At 33.5% G+C, this 22,462-nt stretch overlaps 1 protein-coding gene across 2 annotated transcripts in view; it reads right to left on the reverse strand.

Annotated features, from left to right (window-relative positions):
* LOC127718864 (neurobeachin-like protein 1) overlaps positions 1–22,462 on the reverse strand; it is a 406,320-nt gene that overhangs the window by 56,561 nt on the left and 327,297 nt on the right. For both annotated transcript variants that reach the window (XM_052224913.1, XM_052224914.1), the window contains one exon: positions 7,786–7,880. In XM_052224913.1, coding sequence (XP_052080873.1) covers positions 7,786–7,880 — 95 coding nt within the window. The remainder of the gene's footprint in view (positions 1–7,785; positions 7,881–22,462) is intronic.

A 22,462-nucleotide genomic window follows, 5' to 3' on the forward strand; every position in this document is an offset into this window, starting at 1 on the left:
ATTCGATATTTAATCAAAATACTTGTATCTTCTTTCAATAAAAACATGTGTCATGTTACAATATTTATCGCTAGTCAACACTATACTAGAACTGCATAACATAACCGAAAATAAACATCCGAAATCATACACATTTCCCGGGATTATTCTTCGTTGAATTCTTAAATTCGTGGTTCGCTGTGACCCACGAAACCCACGAAAATTGGTATACCACGAATAAAAATGAATCCACAGTAGTTGTTATTGGCTTTGAACTAGCTGTCAGTAACTGCGAGTACTCCCAGATCTGTACTTAGTGTCTTTTTGTTTTTGGGATGTATAAGTAACCGTCCACTTCCACTTCGTGTTTTTGTTGGATGTATTTCTATTTGTATCCATCTGATGAGTAAAGCCTTTTTTAACTGATTTTTATAGTTTGTTCTTATGTTGCACTGTTACACCACTGTCCCAGGTTAGGGAGAGGGTTGAGCGCTCACAAACATGTTTAACCCCGCAACATTCATTATGTACCTGTCCCAAGTCAGGAGTCTGTAGTTCAGTGGTTGTCATTGGTTCATGTCTGTCATATTTGTTTTTCGTAAACTGTTTTGTTATAAATTAGGCAGTTAGTTTTCTCAACTGAATTGTTTCATATTTTTCATGTCGGGGCCTTTTATAGGGTTTTTCTCATTGATGAAGGCCGTATAATTGCTTACAACCACTTCATTTGAACTTTGGTGGATAGTTGTCTCATTGGCAATTATACCACATCTCCTTATTTTTATATTAATCACAAACTAATACATGTAAACTAAACAAAAGTTTCAAAGTCAATAGACCATGACTGAGGGGGCAGGGCGAAATAATCACCGTGAAAACGAGATGTGCCAATGTTAATACAACTGAATACCATATATCATTGACCTACCACTAGTGGTTCCCCATAAAACTGACCTAATCACAAACTAATACATTGTTAACAACGCTGCAGCAAACAGCATACCTATGTCTCGCTTTTTGACTCTGTCAAGGCGAGACAAAAATCAAATTTCAGTACAAATTTAGGGCAAATGAGGCATTTAATGCACCATGCTCTTTGATGTAAAAACTGAGTGGCAAAGTATATGAAACTAAAGAGATGCACTTGGCAAACAGGAAAAAGATATGTTACAGGAATGAAAATAGGTCATGCAGTGAAGCTAAGCTAACATTGTCAAAGTATGTAAGGAATAACAAGCAAGACAAAACTTCTATGTCATTTTGTCTCTGGTGGAGAGTTGTCTCATTGGCATTCATATCACATCTTCTTATTTTTATATGACTTTATATAAATAAATTACTTTTAATGTCAACATACATGTATACAGCAAACAGGAAAGAGGTGAATAAAAATAGGTTACTTTATACTGCAAAAGGTCTTAAGTATTGAAGTGACAGAGAAAACAAGAAGAAGAATGTTATGGTTATAAAAACTAGAGGCTCTCAAGAGCCTGTGTCGCTCACCTGACTCTACTTTGGTTTTAGAAATCATGTAAAGATAGATAAAAATCATAACAGATACCCAAATAATAATGATTGAGGCCAAATTTGGATTAATATTGGTCCCGTTATTTAATAAAATATCCTGGTGGCCATCTTGAACAGTAAATCAGCAACAAAGTAGCAACACATGGACAGCACCTCATAAGGAACATTCATGCCATGTTTGGTTTCATTCCATTCAGTGGTACTCTAAAAGAAGACATTTGTATGTATTTCCCATAGGGTCCTATGTTCAACTAAGCCCCCCCCCCCCCTAGAGGCCATCTTGGATGATGGATCAGCTGCAAAGTAACAACACTTGGTCAGCACCTCATAAGGAACATTCATGCCATGTTTGGTTCTATTCCATTCAGTGGTTTTCTAAAAGAAGACATTTGTATGTATTTCCCATAGGGTCCTATGTTAAACTAAGTCCCCGCTGTCAGCCATCTTGGATGATGGACATACTGCAAAGTAACAACACTTGGTCAGCACTTCATAAGGAACATTCATGCCATGTTTGGTTTCATTCCATTCAGTGGTTCTCTAAAAGAAGACATTTGTATGTATTTCCCGTAGGGTCCTATGTTAAACTAAGTCCCCCGCTGGCGGCCATCTTGGATGATGGATCGGCTACAAAGAAACAACACTTGGTCAACACCTCATAAGGAACATTCATGCCATGTTTGGTTCCATTCCATTCAGTGGTTCTCTAAAAGAAGACATTTTTATGTATTTCCCGTAGGGTCCTATGTTAAACTAAGTCACCCACTGGCGGCCATCTTGGATGATGGATTGGCAACAAAGTAACAACTCTTGGTCAGCACCTTATAAGGAACATTCATGCCATGTTTTGTTTCATTCCATTCAGTGGTTCTCTAAAAGAAGACATTTGTATGTATTTCCCATAGGGTCCTATGTTAAACTAAGTCCCCTGCTGTCGGCCATCTTGGATGATGGATCTGCTACAAAGTAACAACACTTGGTCAGCATCTCATAAGGAACATTCATGCCATGTTTGGTTTCATTCCATTCAGTGGTTCTCTAAAAGAAGACATTTGTATGTATTTCCCATAGGGTCCTATGTTAAACTAAGTCCCCCGCTGGGGGCCATCTTGGATGATGGACCGACTGCAAAGTAACAACACTTGGTCAGCATCTCATAAGGAACATTCATGCCATGTTTGGTTCCATTCCATTTATTGGTTCTCTAAAAGAAGACATTTTTATGTATTTCCCATAGGGTCCTATTTTTAACTAAGTCCCCCACTAGCGGCCATCTTGGATGATGGATCAGCTACAAAGTAACAACACTTGGTCAGCACCTCATAAGGAACATTCATGCCATGTTTGGTTTCATTCCATTCAGTGGTTCACTAAAAGAAGACATTTGTATGTATTTCCCATAGGGTCCTATGTTAAACTAAGTCACCCACTGGCGGCCATCTTGGATGATGGATCGGCTACAAAGTAACAACACATGGTCAGCACCTCATAAGGAACATTCATGCCATGTTTGGTTTCATTCCATTCAGTGGTTCTCTAAAAGAAGTCATTTGTATGCATTTCCCATAGGGTCCTATGTTAAACTAAGTGCCACGCTGGCGGCCATCTTGGATGATGGATCGGCTACAAAGTAACAACACTTGGTCAGCACCTCATAAGAAACATTCATGCCATGTTTGGTTTCATTCCATTCAGTGGTTCTCTAGAAGAAGTTCAAAATGTAAAAAGTTTACGCCGACGACGGACGACGGACGCCAAGTGATGAGAAAAGCTCACTTGGCCCTTCGGGCCTGGTTAGCTAAAAATGCAACAAATCTTGACGAAAGTAAAGTGATACGTGAAGTATTCTATAGTCTATAAATTATCTATGATTTTGAAGTCTGAGTTCTCACTCTACTCAACTGAGAAAAACCATTCTCAGTCCAGTAGCTAGATCAGGAAAAATATTATACAAAAAGATCAATACGAAATTTAAGAAAATAGCAGAGCATTAACATATTTTATTTCATGTTAATACTGTAAATTCGGAAATTAATACCAAGTTATTAATGATGTGAAAAATGTAACAAGAAAATCAACGCAATAATTATGACTCGCATATTAATTTTTGCCTATAACATATTACTACAATATGTACATTAAACAATCTTGTATTATTGCCCAGTATCAAAGATATTTAAGTATTTTTACATATATAATAAAACACCATGGTCCAGTAAAATTGTAAAAACTTTTTAAACTGGTTTTATCACAAATACTTATTAGAGCATACTTATTATAAAGTAGTTTGAATAGCTATGAATGTTTTGAAAAATTTTTATAACACTTTTTCTTAGCTATGGTATTTTGACCCCCTACCATGAAAAACTTAACCCCCTCTACTAATAGGTCCAAATTTACAATTAATAATAGTGTTTAATCTTCTTTAACTAGTTATAATGTTGTAATTAGTAAATTGAACAAACAATTCATGTTGGAAAAAAATTTAAGATCAATTTTCTTAACCATGGTATTTCTAACCTCCTACCATGAAAAATCTAACCCCCTTTAGATATTAGAATTTGAAATAATTAAAGGATTTCAGCTACCTGATCTAATTATAATGCTTCAAAAAGTATCTGGAATGAAACACATATGTTGAAGAATATTTTATTACACTTTTTCTTAGCCATGGTATTTTGAATCCCCATATCATGCATTTAACTACTTATAACATTGTAAAATGTTCCAACAAGTATATGGAATGAATAAACAGGGGGGGGGGGGGGGGGGTCAATTTTCCATTGGGTTCAAAAATTACATATGAAACTGGGTAAGTGAAAACGATACAGAAAATATCTGGACATTTTACTGGACTAAGGTAAAAATAATGGGACAACTGTATTATAGTTGTATAGTCAGAGTCTTATAACAAGACATCAAATATTTTCATTTTTACACCCCTATCCACCAGAGTTCAAATGAAGTGGATGCATGTAATAATAGGCAACTGTATGACCTTCAACAATGAGAATAAAATGCTTCGCTGGGCGCAGCTTGATACGACCGCAGAGGTCCAACCCTGAACAGTTGGGGCAAGTATAGACACAACATTCAAGCTTGATACAGCTCTGAATTTGGATTGTGATTAAATATTTGACACAGCATAGGTTCTGACATAGAAAGAATGTGGTCTAAGAACTTCAATTTTTTTAATTTACCTATTATGGTCCAATGTCCAAAATCAAAATACATGGTTAGATTCAGCATATCAAAGAACCCCATATATTCAATTTTTGTTGAAATCAAACAAAGTTTAATTTTGGACCCCAACTTGAACAAACTTGAAAACTGGTCCCATAATCAAAAATCTAAACACATGTTTAGATTCAGCATATCAAAGTACCCCAAGAATTCAATTTTTGTTAAAATCAAACTAAGTTTAATTTTGGACCCTTTGGACCTTAATGTAGACCAATTTAAAAAACGGGACCCAAAATTAAAAATCTAAAAACACGGTTAGATTTGGCATATCAAAAAACCCCAATAATTAAATTTTTGATGAAATCAAACAAAGTTTAATTTTGGACCATTTTGACCTCAATATGAACCAATTTGATAGCGGGCCCACAAATAAAAAATCTAAATACATGGTAAGATTCAGCATATCAAAGAACCCCATATATTCAATTTTTGTTGAAATCAAACAAAATTTAATTTTGGACCCCAATTTGGACCAACTTGAAAACTGGGCCAAAAATCTAAAATCTAAATACATGTTTAGATTCAGCATATCAAAGAACCCCATATATTCAATTTTTGTTGAAATCAAACAAAGTTTAATTTTGGACCCCAACTTGGACCAACTTGAAAACTGGGCCCATAATCAAAAATCTAAACACATGTTTAGATTCAGCATATCAAAGAACCCCAAGAATTCAATTTTTGTTAAAATCAAACTAAGTTTAATTTTGGACCCTTTGGACCTTAATGTAGACCAATTTAAAAACGGGACCCAAAAATTAAAAATCTAAATACACGGTTAGATTTGGCATATCAAAGAACCCCAATAATTCAATTTTGATGAAATAAAACAAAGTTTAATTTTGGACCCTTTAGACCTCAATATGAACCAATTTGATAGCGGGTCCACAAATAAAAAATCTAAATACATTGTTAGATTCAGCATATCAAAGAACCCCAAGAATTCAATTTTTGATGAAATCAAACAAAGTTTAATTTTGGACCCTTTTGACCTCAATGTGGACAAAGTTGATAACAGGGCCCAAAAATCAAAAATCTAAATACATGGTTAGATTCAGCATATCAAAGAACCCCATATATTCAATTTTTGTTGAAATCAAACAAAGTTTAATTTTGGACCCCGATTTGGACCAACTTGAAAACTGGGCCCATAATCAAAAATCTAAATACATGTTTAGATTCAGCATATCAAAGTACCCTAAAAATTCAATTTTTGTTAAAAGCAAACTAAGTTTAATTTTGGACCCTTTTGACCTTAATGTAGACCAATTTGAAAACGGAACCAAAAATTAAGAATCTAAATACACGGTTAGATTCGGCATATCAAAGAACCCCAATAATTCAATTTTTGATGAAATCAAACAAAGTTAAATTTTGGACCCTTTGGACCTCAATGTGGACCAATTTAAAAACGGGGCCCAAAATCCAAAAACTTAATACACGGTTAGATTCAGCATATTAAAGAACCCCAAGAATTCAAGAATAAAACCCCATTGAAATTGATCAAGAAATAAGCAATTTATACGAAGTATCTTCTTTTGCACAATACTGTGCAATTGAATATTTCTTGCTATTGTGCAATACTGTACAATTGACAATTTCTTGCTATTGCGCAATATTGTGCTATTGGATATTTCTTGCTATTGCGCAATACTGTGCAATTGAAGATTTCTTGCTATTGCGCAATACTGTGCAATTGAAGATTTCTTACAATTGTGCAATACTGTGCAATTGAAAATTTCTTGCTATTGCACAATACTTATTATATAATAATATACACATCCTGTTTGGTGTGTATCTCCTACCATATCATTATTATTTGCTTTTAAATATTAATCAGAAATAACCAACTTAAAATGGAAAATTTTAAAAGAAAAAAAAAAGGAAAAAAAGAAAAAAAATAAAAAAAAAAAATTCCCCCCCCAAATTTTTTGAACCCCCTTATGATTCATCACCCCCAAACTCAATCCCAGCCTTTCCTTTGTGGTATGGTACCTTGCAGTACAATTTCAGAGAGACCCATACACTTGAACACAAGTTATTGTCTGGAAACTAGATAAATGCTTATTTTTGGCCCCTTTTTGGCCCCCAATTCCTAAACGTTTCGGGCAATTACCCCCAAACTCAATTCCAGCTTTCCCTTTGTGATATGGAACCTTGTAGTACAATTTCAGAAATATCCAAACACTTACACACAAGTTATTGTCATGAAACTAGAAAAATGCTTGTTTTTTGCCCCTTTTTTGGCCCCTAATTCCTAAAATTTTGAGGCAATTACCCCCAAAATCAATTACAGCCTTCCCTTTGTGATATGGAACCTTGTGGTACAATGTCAGAGAGATCCATACACTTACACACAAGTTATTGTCTGGAAGTTACAAAAATGCTTATTTCTGGCCCCTTTTTGGCCCCTAATTCCTTAACTGTTGGTACCATAACCCCCAAAATCAATCCCCACCTTCCTTTCGTGGTATTGAACCTTATGGTAAAATTTCATGGAGATCCATTCACTTAAACTAAAGTTAGAGTGCGAAAACCAATGTGTCTTCGGACGACGCCGGACGACGACGACGACGACGACGACGACGACGACAACGACGACGACGACGACGACGACGACGCCAACGTCATACCAATATACGACCAAAAAATTTTCAATTTTTGCGGTCGTATAAAAACCCATACTGTATTGTCAGTAATAAAAGGCCACGACATGAAAAATGTGAAACAATTCAAACGAGAATACCAACAGCCTAATTTATAACAAAACAATTTACGAAAAAAACAAATATGACACACATGAGCCAATGACAACCACTGTACTACATGCTCCTGACTTAGGACAGGCACATACAGAATGTGGCTGGGTTAAACATGTTTGTGAGCGCTCAACCATCCCCCTAACCTGGGACAGTGGTGTAATAAGATAGGTCTCATTTGTGAATCCCTACCAGCAATAAAACCTTGTTCTCATTATGCATGTCTGATGCATTTTTTTCTGGAATTAAGATTAAATAATATAAACAACTGTAATACCTGTTGCTGTATTTGCCAGATAATACATGTTGTGTCACGTGACCCTGTCACCAGATGGCTGCCACAGTAGTCTAATGCCACACATGTTACAATGTCTGAAATAAAAAAATAAACAACAATGGATCCTTCCACATTATCCTAATGCTTTACATGTTACAGTAAGAAATATACCTCTGTAAAACAATTAAAGATGAAAACTCAAGGGCTATAAATCAGGAGGCTCTTAAGAGTATAAATCACTCACCTATTAAAATATGCCATTTTCAATTTTGATTTATTTTTACCTTTATTGCAATCAATTATGTTGCTTATTTCATGAATGTTGTATTGATGATCATTTTTACAGTTTCTTTATACTTTATAGTGTTTACATACTATGCTGTAGTATGATTATATCAACAATATTGATGAAAATATTTAACTGCTTGAAATATTTGAGCTAATATCCTTGATGTGCATATTTGAAACAAGACACTGTAAATTCAGAAATATTTGCAATATTTTTAATACATGTACACCTTTAATACAATCATCCCATACACAGAATATAAGATGACCTATTGCTTATTGTATAAAAGAAACAGACCAAACCATGGAAATTCTATACGGACCAATGAACCATGAAAATGAAGTCAAGGTCAGATGAACCCTGCCAGACAGACATGTACACCTTAAAATCATTCCATGTATTAAATATAGTTGACCTAATGCTTCAAGTATCTAAGAAACAAAGTTAACCAGGAAAACTAAACATTGACCATTCAACAATGAAAATGAGGTGAAGTTCAGATGATACCTACCAGACAGACATAAACACCTTACAATCATTTCATACACCAAATATAGTTGACCTATGTTTAAAGTTTAGGAAAAACAGACCAAAATACAAAAACTTAACATACGCAATGAACCATGAAAATGAGGTCAAGGTGAAATAAAACCTGCCAGACAAACATGTACATCGTAAAATATTTCCTTACACCAAATATAGTTGACCTTTTGCATACAGTATCAGAAAAACAGACCAAAACACAAAAACTTAACATTCACCATTCAACCATGAAAATGAGGTGAAGGTCAGATGATACCTGCCAGAGAGACATATACACCTTACAATCATTTCATACACCAAATATAGTTGACCTATGTTTAAAGTTTGGGAAAAACCGACCAAAAAACAAAAACTTAACATACGCAATGAACCATGAAAATGAGGTCAAGGTCAAATAAAACCTGCCAGACTGACATGTACATCGTAAAATATTTCCATACACCAATTATAGTTGACCTATTGCATACAGTATTAGAAAAACAGACCAAAACACAAGAGGCTCTCAAGAGCCTGAATCGCTCACCTGTAATTTTTTGCTTAAATCTTTCATCAATGATTATTTTTGCTTTTCAATATATATTAATGAGTGGCTTAAAAAATGCGATTTAAATGTTCTTTGTATCTGTCATATTTTCTTCAAAAGCAAAAAAATGCATTTTACCCCTATGTTCCATTTTAGCCATAGTGGCTATGTTTCTTGACGTACAAGGAAATAAAATACAAAATTTATACAAGATACTCTGAAACTCATTCAGCCCAAGTTTGGCTGAAATTGATTCAGCAGTTTCAAAGGAGAATATTTTTTAAAGTAAGCAAACTAGATTAGATGAACAAATTGTAAAAAATTGTCTTTAAAGGACAATAACTCCTTAAGGGGTCAATTGACAATTTTGAACATAAAAAAACTTATTTGTAGATCTTACTTTGCTGAACAATTTTGCTGTTTACAGTTTATCTTTATCTATAATAATTTTCAAGATAATAACCGAAAACTGCAAAATTTCCTTAAAATCATCAATTCAGGGGCAATAACCTAAAAATCAGATACCCGATTTGGCTGATAATTTCAGGGCAGGTAGACCTTGACCTAATGAATACTTTAACTTCTTGTCTGATTTGCTCTAAATGCTTTGGTTTCAGAGATATGAGCCAAAAACTGCATTTTACCCTATGTACTATTTTTTAGCCATGTCAGCCATCTTGGTTCGCGGGCGGGATCATCGGACATATTTTTTAAACTATATACCCTAATGATGATTGTGGACAAGTTTGGTTAAATTTGTCTTAGTAGTTTCAGAGGAGAAGATTTTTGTAAAAGATTACAAAAATTTACGAAAAATGGTTAAAAATTGACTATAAAGGGCAATAACTCCTTAAGGGGTCAACTGACCATTTTGGTCATGACAACGTATTTGTAGATCTTACTTTCCTGAACATTATTGCTGTTTACAGTTTATCTCTATCTATAATAATATTCAAGATAATAACCAAAAATGGCAAAATTTCCTTAAAATTACCAATTCAGGGGTAGCAACCCAACAACGGGTTGTCAGATTCATCTGAAAACTTCAGGGCAGATAGATCTTGACCTGATAAACAATTTTACCCCGTCAGATTTGCTCTAAATGCTTTGGTTTCAGAGATATAAGCCAAAATCTACATTTTACCCCTATGTTCTATTTTTAGCCATGGCAGCCATCTTGGTTGGTTGGCTGGGTCACCGGACACATTTTTTAAACTAGATACCCCAATGATATGTCAAAAACTGCATTTTACCCTATGTTCTATTTTTAGCCATGGCGGCCATGTTTTCTGAGGAAACAGAAAATATAACACAAACTTTATTCTAGATAACCTAAGAATCATTCAGCTTAAGTTTGGTTTAATTTGGTTCAGTAGTTTCAGAGGAGAAGATTTTTTAAAGTAAACTAGAGGCTCTAAAGAGCCTGTGTCGCTCACCTTGGCCTATGTGCATATTAAACAAAGGACACAGATGGATTCATGACAAAATTGTGTTTTGGTGATGGTGATGTGTTTGTAGATCTTACTTTACTGAACATTCTTGCTGCTTACAATTCTCTCTATCTATAATGAATTTGGCCAAGTAGTAACAGTGGAAAATATTTTGTAAAAATTTACAAAAATTTACAAAATGTAGGTAAATTGTAAAAAATTGACTATAAAGGGCAATAACTCCTTAAGGGGTCAATTGACAATTTTAGTCATGTTGACTTATTTGTAAATCTTACTTCGCTGTACATTATTTCTGTTTACAGTTTATCTCTATCTATAATAATATTCAAGATAATAACCAAAAGCTGCAAAATTTTCTTAAAATTACCAATTCAGGGGCAGCAACCCAACAATGTGTTGCCTGATTGGTCTGAAAATTTCAGGGCAGATAGATCTTGACCTAATGAACAATTTTATCCGTTTCAGATTTGCTCTAAATGCTTTGGTTTCAGAGATATGAGCCAAAAACTGCATTTTACCCTATGTACTATTTTTTAGCCATGTCGGCCATCTTGGTTCGCGGGCGGGATCATCGGACATATTTTTTAAACTATATACCCTAATGATGATTGTGGACAAGTTTGGTTAAATTTGTCTTAGTAGTTTCAGAGGAGAAGATTTTTGTAAAAGATTACAAAAATTTACGAAAAATGGTTAAAAATTAACTATAAAGGGCAATAACTCCTTAAGGGGTCAACTGACCATTTTGGTCATGACAACGTATTTGTAGATCTTACTTTCCTGAACATTATTGCTGTTTACAGTTTATCTCTATCTATAATAATATTCAAGATAATAACCAAAAATGGCAAAATTTCCTTAAAATTACCAATTCAGGGGTAGCAACCCAACAACGGGTTGTCAGATTCATCTGAAAACTTCAGGACAGATAGATCTTGACCTGATAAACAATTTTACCCCGTCAGATTTGCTCTAAATGCTTTGGTTTCAGAGATATAAGCCAAAATCTACATTTTACCCCTATGTTCTATTTTTAGCCATGGCAGCCATCTTGGTTGGTTGGCTGGGTCACCGGACACATTTTTTAAACTAGATACCCCAATGATGATTGTGGCCAAGTTTGGTCAAATTTGGCCCAGTAGTTTCAGAGGAGAAGATTTTTGTAAAAGTTTACGGACGACGGACGCAGGACAACGAAGACGGACGCCAAGTGATGAGAAAAGCTCACTTGGCCCTTTGGGCCAGGTGAGCTAAAAAACATGATAAACAAATTGTGTAAAATTGTCTTTAAAGAGCAATAACTCCTTAAGGGGTCAATTGACAATTTTGGTTATTTAAACATATTTGTAGATCTTACTTTGCTGAACATTTTTGCTGTTTACAGGTTATCTTTATCTATAATTATATTCAAGATAATAACCAAAAACTGCAAAATTTCCTTAAAATTACCAATTTAGTGGCAGCAACCCAACAATAGGTTGTTAGATTCATCTGAAAATTTCAGAATTGATAGAACTTGACCTAATGAACATTTTTACCCAATGTCAGATTTGCTCTAAATGCTTTAGTTTTTGAGATATAAGCCAAAAACTGCATTTTACCCCTATGTTCTATTTTTAGCCATGGCAGCCATGTTTTTTGACGAAACAGAAAATAAAACACAAACTTTATTCTAGATAACCTAAGAATCATTCAGCTCAAGTTTGGTTGGAATTGGTTCAGTAGTTTCAGAGAAGAAGATTTGTTAAAGTTAGAAAACATGATAAACAAATTGTGTAAAATTGTCCTTAAAGGGCAATAACTCTTTAAGGGGTCAATTGACAATTTTGGTCATATAAACTTATTTGTAGATCTTACTTTCCTGAACATTTTTGCTGTTACAGTTTATCTTTATCTATAATTATATTCAAGATAATAACCAATAAAATGCTTCGCTGGGCGCAGCTTGATACGACCGCAGAGGTCGAACCCTGAACAGTTGGGGCAAGTATGGACACAACATTCAAGCTTGATACAGCTCTGAATTTGGATTGTGATTAAATATTTGACACAGCATAGGTTTCTGACACAGAAAGAATGTGGTCTAAGAACTTCAATTTTTTTAATTTACCTATTATGGTCCAATGTCCAAAATCAAAATACATGGTTAGATTCAGCATATCAAAGAACCCCATATATTCAATTTTTGTTGAAATCAAACAGAGTTTAATTTTGGACCCCAACTTGGACAAACTTGAAAACTGGTCCCATAATCAAAAATCTAAACACATGTTTAGATTCAGCATATCAAAGTACCCCAAGAATTCAATTTTTGTTAAAATCAAACTAAGTTTAATTTTGGACCCTTTGGACCTTAATGGAGACCAATTTAAAAAACGGGACCCAAAATTAAAAATCTAAAAACACGGTTAGATTTGGCATATCAAAGAACCCCAATAATTCAATTTTTGATGAAAGTTTAATTTTGGACCCTTTTGACCTCAATATGAACCAATTTGATAGCGGGCCCACAAAATAAAAAATCTAAATACATGGTAAGATTCAGCATATCAAAGAACCCCATATATTCAATTTTTGTTGAAATCAAACAAAGTTTAATTTTGGACCCCAATTTGGACCAACTTGAAAACTGGGCCAAAAATCTAAAATCTAAATACATGTTTAGATTCAGCATATCAAAGAACCCCATATATTCAATTTTTGTTGAAATCAAACAAAGTTTAATTTTGGACCCCAACTTGGACCAACTTGAAAACTGGTCCCATAATCAAAAATCTAAACACATGTTTAGATTCAGCATATCAAAGAACCCCAAAAATTCAATTTTTGTTAAAATCAAACGTGTTTAATTTTGGACCCTTTGGACCTTAATGTAGACCAATTTAAAAAACGGGACCCAAAATTAAAAATCTAAATACACGGTTAGATTTGGCATATCAAAGAACCCCAATAATTAAATTTTTGATGAAATCAAACAAAGTTTAATTTTGGACCCTTTTGACCTCAATATGAACCAATTTGATAGCGGGCCCACAAATAAAAAATCTAAATACATGGTAAGATTCAGCATATCAAAGAACCCCATATATTCAATTTTTGTTGAAATCAAACAAAGTTTAATTTTGGACCCCAATTTGGACCAACTTGAAAACTGGGCCAAAAATCTAAAATCTAAATACATGTTTAGATTCAGCATATTAAAGAACCCCATATATTCAATTTTTGTTGAAATCAAACAAAGTTTAATTTTGGACCCCAACTTGGACAAACTTGAAAACTGGGCCCATAATCAAAAATCTAAACACATGATTAGATTCAGCATATCAAAGAACCCCAAGAATTCAATTTTTGTTAAAATCAAACTAAGTTTAATTTTGGACCCTTTGGACCTTAATGTAGACCAATTTAAAAACGGGACCCAAAATTAAAAATCTAAATACACGGTTAGATTTGGCATATCAAAGAACCCCAATAATTCAATTTTTGATGAAATCAAACAAAGTTTAATTTTGGACCCTTTTGACCTCAATATGAACCAATTTGATAGCGGGTCCACAAATAAAAAATCTAAATACATGGTTAGATTCAGCATATCAAAGAACCCCAAGAATTCAATTTTTGATGAAATCAAACAAAGTTTAATTTTGGACCCTTTTGACCTCAATGTGGACAAAGTTGATAACGGGGCCCAAAAATCAAAAATCTAAATACATGGTTAGATTCAGCATATCAAAGAACCCCATGTATTCAATTTTTGTTGAAATCAAACAAAGTTTAATTTTGGACCCCGATTTGGACCAACTTGAAAACTGGGCCCATAATCAAAAATCTAAATACATGTTTAGATTCAGCATATCAAAGAACCCTAAAAATTCAATTTTTGTTAAAATCAAACTAAGTTTAATTTTGGACCCTTTTGACCTTAATGTAGACCAATTTGAAAACGGAACCAAAAATTAAGAATCTAAATACACGGTTAGATTCGGCATATCAAAGAACCCCAATAATTCAATTTTTGATGAAATCAAACAAAGTTAAATTTTGGACCCTTTGGACCTCAATGTGGACCAATTTAAAAACGGGGCCCAAAATCCAAAAACTTAATACACGGTTAGATTCAGCATATTAAAGAACCCCAAGAATTCAAGAATAAAACCCCATTGAAATTGATCAAGAAATAAGCAATTTATACGAAGTATCTTCTTTTGCACAATACTGTGCAATTGAATATTTCTTGCTATTGTGCAATACTGTACAATTGACAATTTCTTGCTATTGCGCAATATTGTGCTATTGGATATTTCTTGCTATTGCGCAATACTGTGCAATTGAAGATTTCTTGCTATTGCGCAATACTGTGCAATTGAAGATTTCTTGCAATTGTGCAATACTGTGCAATTGAAAATTTCTTGCTATTGCACAATACTTATTATATAATAATTTACACATCCTGTTTGGTGTGTATCTCCTACCATATCATTATTATTTGCTTTTAAATATTAATCAGAAATAACCAACTTAAAATGGAAAATTTTAAAAGAAAAAAAAAAGGAAAAAAAGAAAAAAAAATTTAAAAAAAAAATCCCCCCCCCAAATTTTTTTAACCTCCTTATGATTCATCACCCCCAAACTCAATCCCAGCCTTCCCTTTGTGGTATGGTACCTTGCAGTACAATTTCAGAGAGATCCATACACTTGAACACAAGTTATTGTCTGAAAACTAGAAAAATGCTTATTTTTGGCCCCTTTTTGGCCCCCAATTCCTAAACGTTTCAGGCAATTACCCACAAACTCAATTCCAGCTTTCCCTTTGTGATATGGAACCTTGTAGTACAATTTCAGAAATATCCAAACACTTACACACAAGTTATTGTCATGAAACTAGAAAAATGCTTGTTTTTTGCCCCTTTTTTGGCCCCTAATTCCTAAAATTTTGAGGTAATTACCCCCAAAATCAATTACAGCCTTCCCTTTGTGATATGGAACCTTGTGGTACAATGTCAGAGAGATCCATACACTTACACACAAGTTATTGTCTGGAAGTTACAAAAATGCTTATTTTTGGCCCCTTTTTGGCCCCTAATTCCTTAACTGTTAGTACCATAACCCCCAAAATCAATCCCAACCTTCCTTTCGTGGTATTGAACCTTATGGTAAAATTTCATGGAGATCCATTCACTTAAACTAAAGTTAGAGTGCGAAAACCAATGTGTCTTCGGACGACGCCAGACGACGACGACGACGACGACGACGACGACGACAACGACGACGACGACGACGACGACGCCAACGTCATACCAATATACGACCAAAAAATTTTCAATTTTTGCGGTCGTATAAAAACTGCAAAATGTCCTTATAATTACCAATTAGTGGCAGCAACCCAACAATGGGTTGTTAGATTCATCTGAAAATTTCAGGGCTGATAGAACTTAACCTAATGAACATTTTTACCCAATGTCAGATTTGCTCTAAATGCTTTGGTTTTTGAGATATAAACCAATAAAATGCTCCTCTGGGCACAGCTTGATACGACCGCAGAGGTCGAACCCTGAACAGTTGGGGCAAGTATGGATACAACATTCAAGCTTGATACAGCTCTGAATTTGGATTGTGATTAAATATTTGACACAGCATAGGTTTCTGACACAGAATGAATGTGGTCTAAGAACTGAAAAAATTTTAATTTACCTATTCAAACCATATCATTATTTGCTTTTATATATAAATCAGAAATAACCAACTTAAAATGGAAAATTTTAAAGAAAAAAACTAGAGGCTCTCAAGAGCCTGTGTCGCTCACCTGTATTTACTGATGCTTTGGAAATCATGTAAAATAAGGTTAAAATCATAATTAATAGTATTAGGTATTAGATATTATAATGATATCTAAGATAATAGGTCCGAGTACACAGTTATTTCGTAGTGCATTTCTTTTAGACAATAAATGAAAATTAAAAAAATCCCACCTGCGCTTTCTCAATAATATTTTTACAGTGTGTTGTACTACTTTTGGGACAAATTATATCAAAATTATAGAAAACTTCATCGGCTCTAACTCAAAATATGGACAATTTCATGCTAAGGGGGTCTTCAAATCTTTTGACAGCTTCCGATGTGCTAATTTTTAACATTTTTCAGCTGGACCAAATCACTACTTTACTTTAAAATTCATGACCCAAATTTTTTTACAGTGTCATTTCACCCCCCTACTTACTATTTGAGTCATAAAACATGGAGAAATAAATTCGGAAGGGGTATAAAAAAAATCGACAAGTAACACACTGTCCACACTAGGGACTATATTCGTGGACAACGAAAATCAAAGGACGATAACTGTGTACCCGGACCTAATAGGGTAGAAAAAGTTGACCAATCTTAATGAAACTTGGTATGACTAAAGCTTATTAAATTATAAGACTGCTTACAAAGTTTCATGGCAATAGGATATATATTATAGACAATATGACTAATTCTATATTGAACTTTGAGTGTTAAATTTAGACGTTAAAATTGAAAATTTTCAACTATTAACATTTGGGGCTTAAAAAATTAAAATATTGCAAAAAAATACTTTTGAAATGCCTTAATATATAATATATTATGTATTAAAAGCAATAGAGTACTCATTTGATTTATCAGACTTATCATAATTATTAAAAAGTCAAATTTATATGAGCCTGTGGCTAAAAATGGAGGTTTTCCAATGAAGGGGGGCCTTACATGAAGATGTAATATTTTCCAGCAATTTTAAATTTGTAAAGCTTTTTGGTTATAAATAATCCTTACATATGTATTTAATGTACTTTGAATGGAAAGAAAACTTACAAATAACATATCACATTAGTTTAAAAGGGTCTTAGGCCAAGTAAGACTGAAAATAATTTAGGGTCAATTTAGGCCGTATCACATATTTACATTTAAAAATGCATATTGAAGCTATATGAAATAAAATTTTGTGTCTTTTCTATCATTTCTATACTCAGGTGACATGATACAATAAATCTGAGCATAAAAAGACTCTTGCATTCAACTTTTTTTGCAGACAGTATGGTCTGATACAAAGATTTTTCACTTTTTAGTGAAAAACATGCATGCAATTTTAGTCTCAACAGGCTTATATTTGAACCACTTGCTATCCTACAGAAGAAAAGAAAGATATTATGAGACATAAAACAGGTACAAAAGACATTGTTAAGTGCTTTTTATACAAATTTAATGAGGTCTTTATAATGGACTTCAACTTTTATGTTCCAAGCTCCTCACATTTAACTTGATCCAAACAGGGCGTTAGACGTGGATCATATATACAACACATTTTGCGCATATTGTCTGAGATAATCTTCTTTTCTGTAGATTCAGAGTTCACAAATGAGTAATACAACTGGATTGAAGCATAGAAACACAAATATTGACACATAAAAACCTGTCAGATAGAAAGTTAGAATGCCACTTATGCATCAAAATTGAAAAAGCTATGAAATGCTTATTTTGACCATAAAATGCCAAAATTGGTCATTTTTGCAGAAATTCTATCAAATAAAAGTTTAAATCCTTTAGTTTTATGCTATTTGATAAATTGACACCATCAAATCATTCAGGGAAGTTGCCAAAGTACAGATTCTATATTTCCTGATTTCACCTCTTAGGTCCGAGTACACAGTTATTTCGTAGTGCATTTCTTTTAGACAATAAATGAAAATTAAAAAAATCCCACCTGCGCTTTCTCAATAATATTTTTACAGTGTGTTGTACTACTTTTGGGACAAATTATATCAAAATTATAGAAAACTTCATCGGCTCTAACTCAAAATATGGACAATTTCATGCTAAGGGGGTCTTCAAATCTTTTGACAGCTTCCGATGTGCTAATTTTTAACATTTTTCAGCTGGACCAAATCACTACTTTACTTTAAAATTCATGACCCAAATTTTTTTACAGTGTCATTTCACCCCCCTACTTACTATTTGAGTCATAAAACATGGAGAAATAAATTCGGAAGGGGTATAAAAAAAATCGACAAGTAACACACTGTCCACACTAGGGACTATATTCGTGGACAACGAAAATCAAAGGACGATAACTGTGTACCCGGACCTAATAGGGTAGAAAAAGTTGACCAATCTTAATGAAACTTGGTATGACTAAAGCTTATTAAATTATAAGACTGCTTACAAAGTTTCATGGCAATAGGATATATATTATAGACAATATGACTAATTCTATATTGAACTTTGAGTGTTAAATTTAGACGTTAAAATTGAAAATTTTCAACTATTAACATTTGGGGCTTAAAAAATTAAAATATTGCAAAAAAATACTTTTGAAATGCCTTAATATATAATATATTATGTATTAAAAGCAATAGAGTACTCATTTGATTTATCAGACTTATCATAATTATTAAAAAGTCAAATTTATATGAGCCTGTGGCTAAAAATGGAGGTTTTCCAATGAAGGGGGGCCTTACATGAAGATGTAATATTTTCCAGCAATTTTAAATTTGTAAAGCTTTTTGGTTATAAATAATCCTTACATATGTATTTAATGTACTTTGAATGGAAAGAAAACTTACAAATAACATATCACATTAGTTTAAAAGGGTCTTAGGCCAAGTAAGACTGAAAATAATTTAGGGTCAATTTAGGCCGTATCACATATTTACATTTAAAAATGCATATTGAAGCTATATGAAATAAAATTTTGTGTCTTTTCTATCATTTCTATACTCAGGTGACATGATACAATAAATCTGAGCATAAAAAGACTCTTGCATTCAACTTTTTTTGCAGACAGTATGGTCTGATACAAAGATTTTTCACTTTTTAGTGAAAAACATGCATGCAATTTTAGTCTCAACAGGCTTATATTTGAACCACTTGCTATCCTACAGAAGAAAAGAAAGATATTATGAGACATAAAACAGGTACAAAAGACATTGTTAAGTGCTTTTTATACAAATTTAATGAGGTCTTTATAATGGACTTCAACTTTTATGTTCCAAGCTCCTCACATTTAACTTGATCCAAACAGGGCGTTAGACGTGGATCATATATACAACACATTTTGCGCATATTGTCTGAGATAATCTTCTTTTCTGTAGATTCAGAGTTCACAAATGAGTAATACAACTGGATTGAAGCATAGAAACACAAATATTGACACATAAAAACCTGTCAGATAGAAAGTTAGAATGCCACTTATGCATCAAAATTGAAAAAGCTATGAAATGCTTATTTTGACCATAAAATGCCAAAATTGGTCATTTTTGCAGAAATTCTATCAAATAAAAGTTTAAATCCTTTAGTTTTATGCTATTTGATAAATTGACACCATCAAATCATTCAGGGAAGTTGCCAAAGTACAGATTCTATATTTCCTGATTTCACCTCTTAGGTCCGAGTACACAGTTATTTCGTAGTGCATTTCTTTTAGACAATAAATGAAAATTAAAAAAATCCCACCTGCGCTTTCTCAATAATATTTTTACAGTGTGTTGTACTACTTTTGGGACAAATTATATCAAAATTATAGAAAACTTCATCGGCTCTAACTCAAAATATGGACAATTTCATGCTAAGGGGGTCTTCAAATCTTTTGACAGCTTCCGATGTGCTAATTTTTAACATTTTTCAGCTGGACCAAATCACTACTTTACTTTAAAATTCATGACCCAAATTTTTTACAGTGTCATTTCACCCCCCTACTTACTATTTGAGTCATAAAACATGGAGAAATAAATTCGGAAGGGGTATAAAAAAAATCGACAAGTAACACACTGTCCACACTAGGGACTATATTCGTGGACAACGAAAATCAAAGGACGATAACTGTGTACCCGGACCAATAACAAACAAGAGTGCACACGCTGAAATGTCTCGCCTTCTTTACTAATCATTGATATTATGTTGATAGTCCTAAATATAAAGCTTTACTACAACTATCACATACACTTAACATGATCCAAGAAAATGAGGTCAAGGTCATATAAACCAAACAAGAAATACATGTACACCTTACAATCATTCAATACACTAAATATAGTTGACCTATTGTTTATAGTTTCTAAGATACAGACTTAACCAAGAAAACTAAACATTGACCAATGAACCAAGAAAATGAGGTCAAGGTCAGATGAACAATGCCAGGCAGACATGTACTACAGCTTACAATCCTTCCATACAACAAATATAGTTGACCTACTGCTTATAGTATTAGAAAAACAGACCAAAACACAAAAACTTAACACTGAGCAATGAACCGTGAAAATGAGGTCAAGGTCAAATAAAACCTGCAAGACTGACAGGTACATCATAAAATATTTCCATACACCAAATATAGATGACCTATTGCATAAAGTATAAGAAAAACAGACCAAAACACAGAAACTTAACTATAACCACTGAACCATGAAAATGAGGTCAAGGTCAGATGACACCTGCCAGTTGGACATGTACACCTTACAGTCCTTCCATACACCGAATATACTAGACCTATTGCTTATAGTATCTGAGATATGGACTTGACCACCAAAACTTAACCTTGTTCATTGATCCATGAAATGAGGTCGAGGTCAAGTGAAAACTGTGTGACGGCATGAGGACCTTGCAAGGTACGCACATACCAAATATAGTTGAACAATTGCATATAGTATTAGAAAAAAAGACCAAAACTCAAAAACTTAACTTTGACCACTGAACCATGAAAATGAGGTCAAGGTCAGATGACACCTGCCCGCTAGACATGTATACCTTACAATCATTCCATACACCAAATATAGTAGACCTATGGCATACAGTATAAGAAAAACAGACCAAAACACAAAAACTTAACTATAACCACTGAACCATGAAAATGAGGTCAAGGTCAGATGACACCTGCCAGTTGGACATGTACACCTTACAGTCCTTCCATACACCGAATATACTAGACCTATTGCTTATAGTATCTGAGATATGGACTTGACCACCAAAACTTAACCTTGTTCACTGATCCATAAAATGAGGTTGAGGTCAAGTGAAAACTGTCTGACAGGCATGAGGACCTTGCAAGGTACGCACATACCAAATATAGTTATCCTATTACTCATAATAAGAGAGAAATTAACATTACAAAAAATCTTAACTTTTTTTTCAAGTAGTCACTGAACCATGAAAATGAGGTCAAGGACAATGGACACATGACAGACGGAAACTTCATATCAGAAGGCATCTATATACAAAGTATGAAGCATCCAGGTCTTCTAGCTTCTGAAATATTAAGCTTTCAAGAAGTTAGTTAACGTTGCCACCGCCGGATCACTATCCCTATGTCGAGCTTTCAGCGATAAAAGTCGCAGACTCGCCAAAAATTATGCTTTATTTTTGCTTTATTTACATTTAATTGAGGTTGTGTATAATGTTACAAAAACATAGGGGTAATTTTCATGAAATTCTGTATAAAGTATGTTATTTTTAGGAAAATTATTGGAAAAAGTAGCCAGTTAGTTGGGTCCTTAACCATCAATATTTCTTATTTTCTTATAATAAAATGTGTATCTCTTAGGATTTTCTTTTTAGACATTAAAAAAAATTGGGTCATGAATTTAAAGTAAAGTAGTGATTTGGTCCAGCTGAAAAAGGTTAAAAATTAGTATGTCTGAAGCTGTTAAACAGAATTCAAGACCCCACTAAACATAAAATTGTTCATATTTTGAGTTAAGAGCTTACGAAGTTTTCTATAATTTTGATATAAATTTTTCCACAGTATTATTGAGAAAGCACAGGTGAGATTTTTTTAATTTGCATTTATTCTCTAAAAGACATGCACTACGAAATAACTGTGTTCTCAGGCCACTGTCCATGAGTAAATCATAAAAAAATAAGAAATAT

The sequence above is a fragment of the Mytilus californianus genome, unplaced genomic scaffold, assembly GCF_021869535.1.
Source record: "Mytilus californianus isolate M0D057914Y unplaced genomic scaffold, xbMytCali1.0.p SCAF_10, whole genome shotgun sequence".
NCBI classification, from domain to species: domain Eukaryota; kingdom Metazoa; phylum Mollusca; class Bivalvia; order Mytilida; family Mytilidae; genus Mytilus; species Mytilus californianus.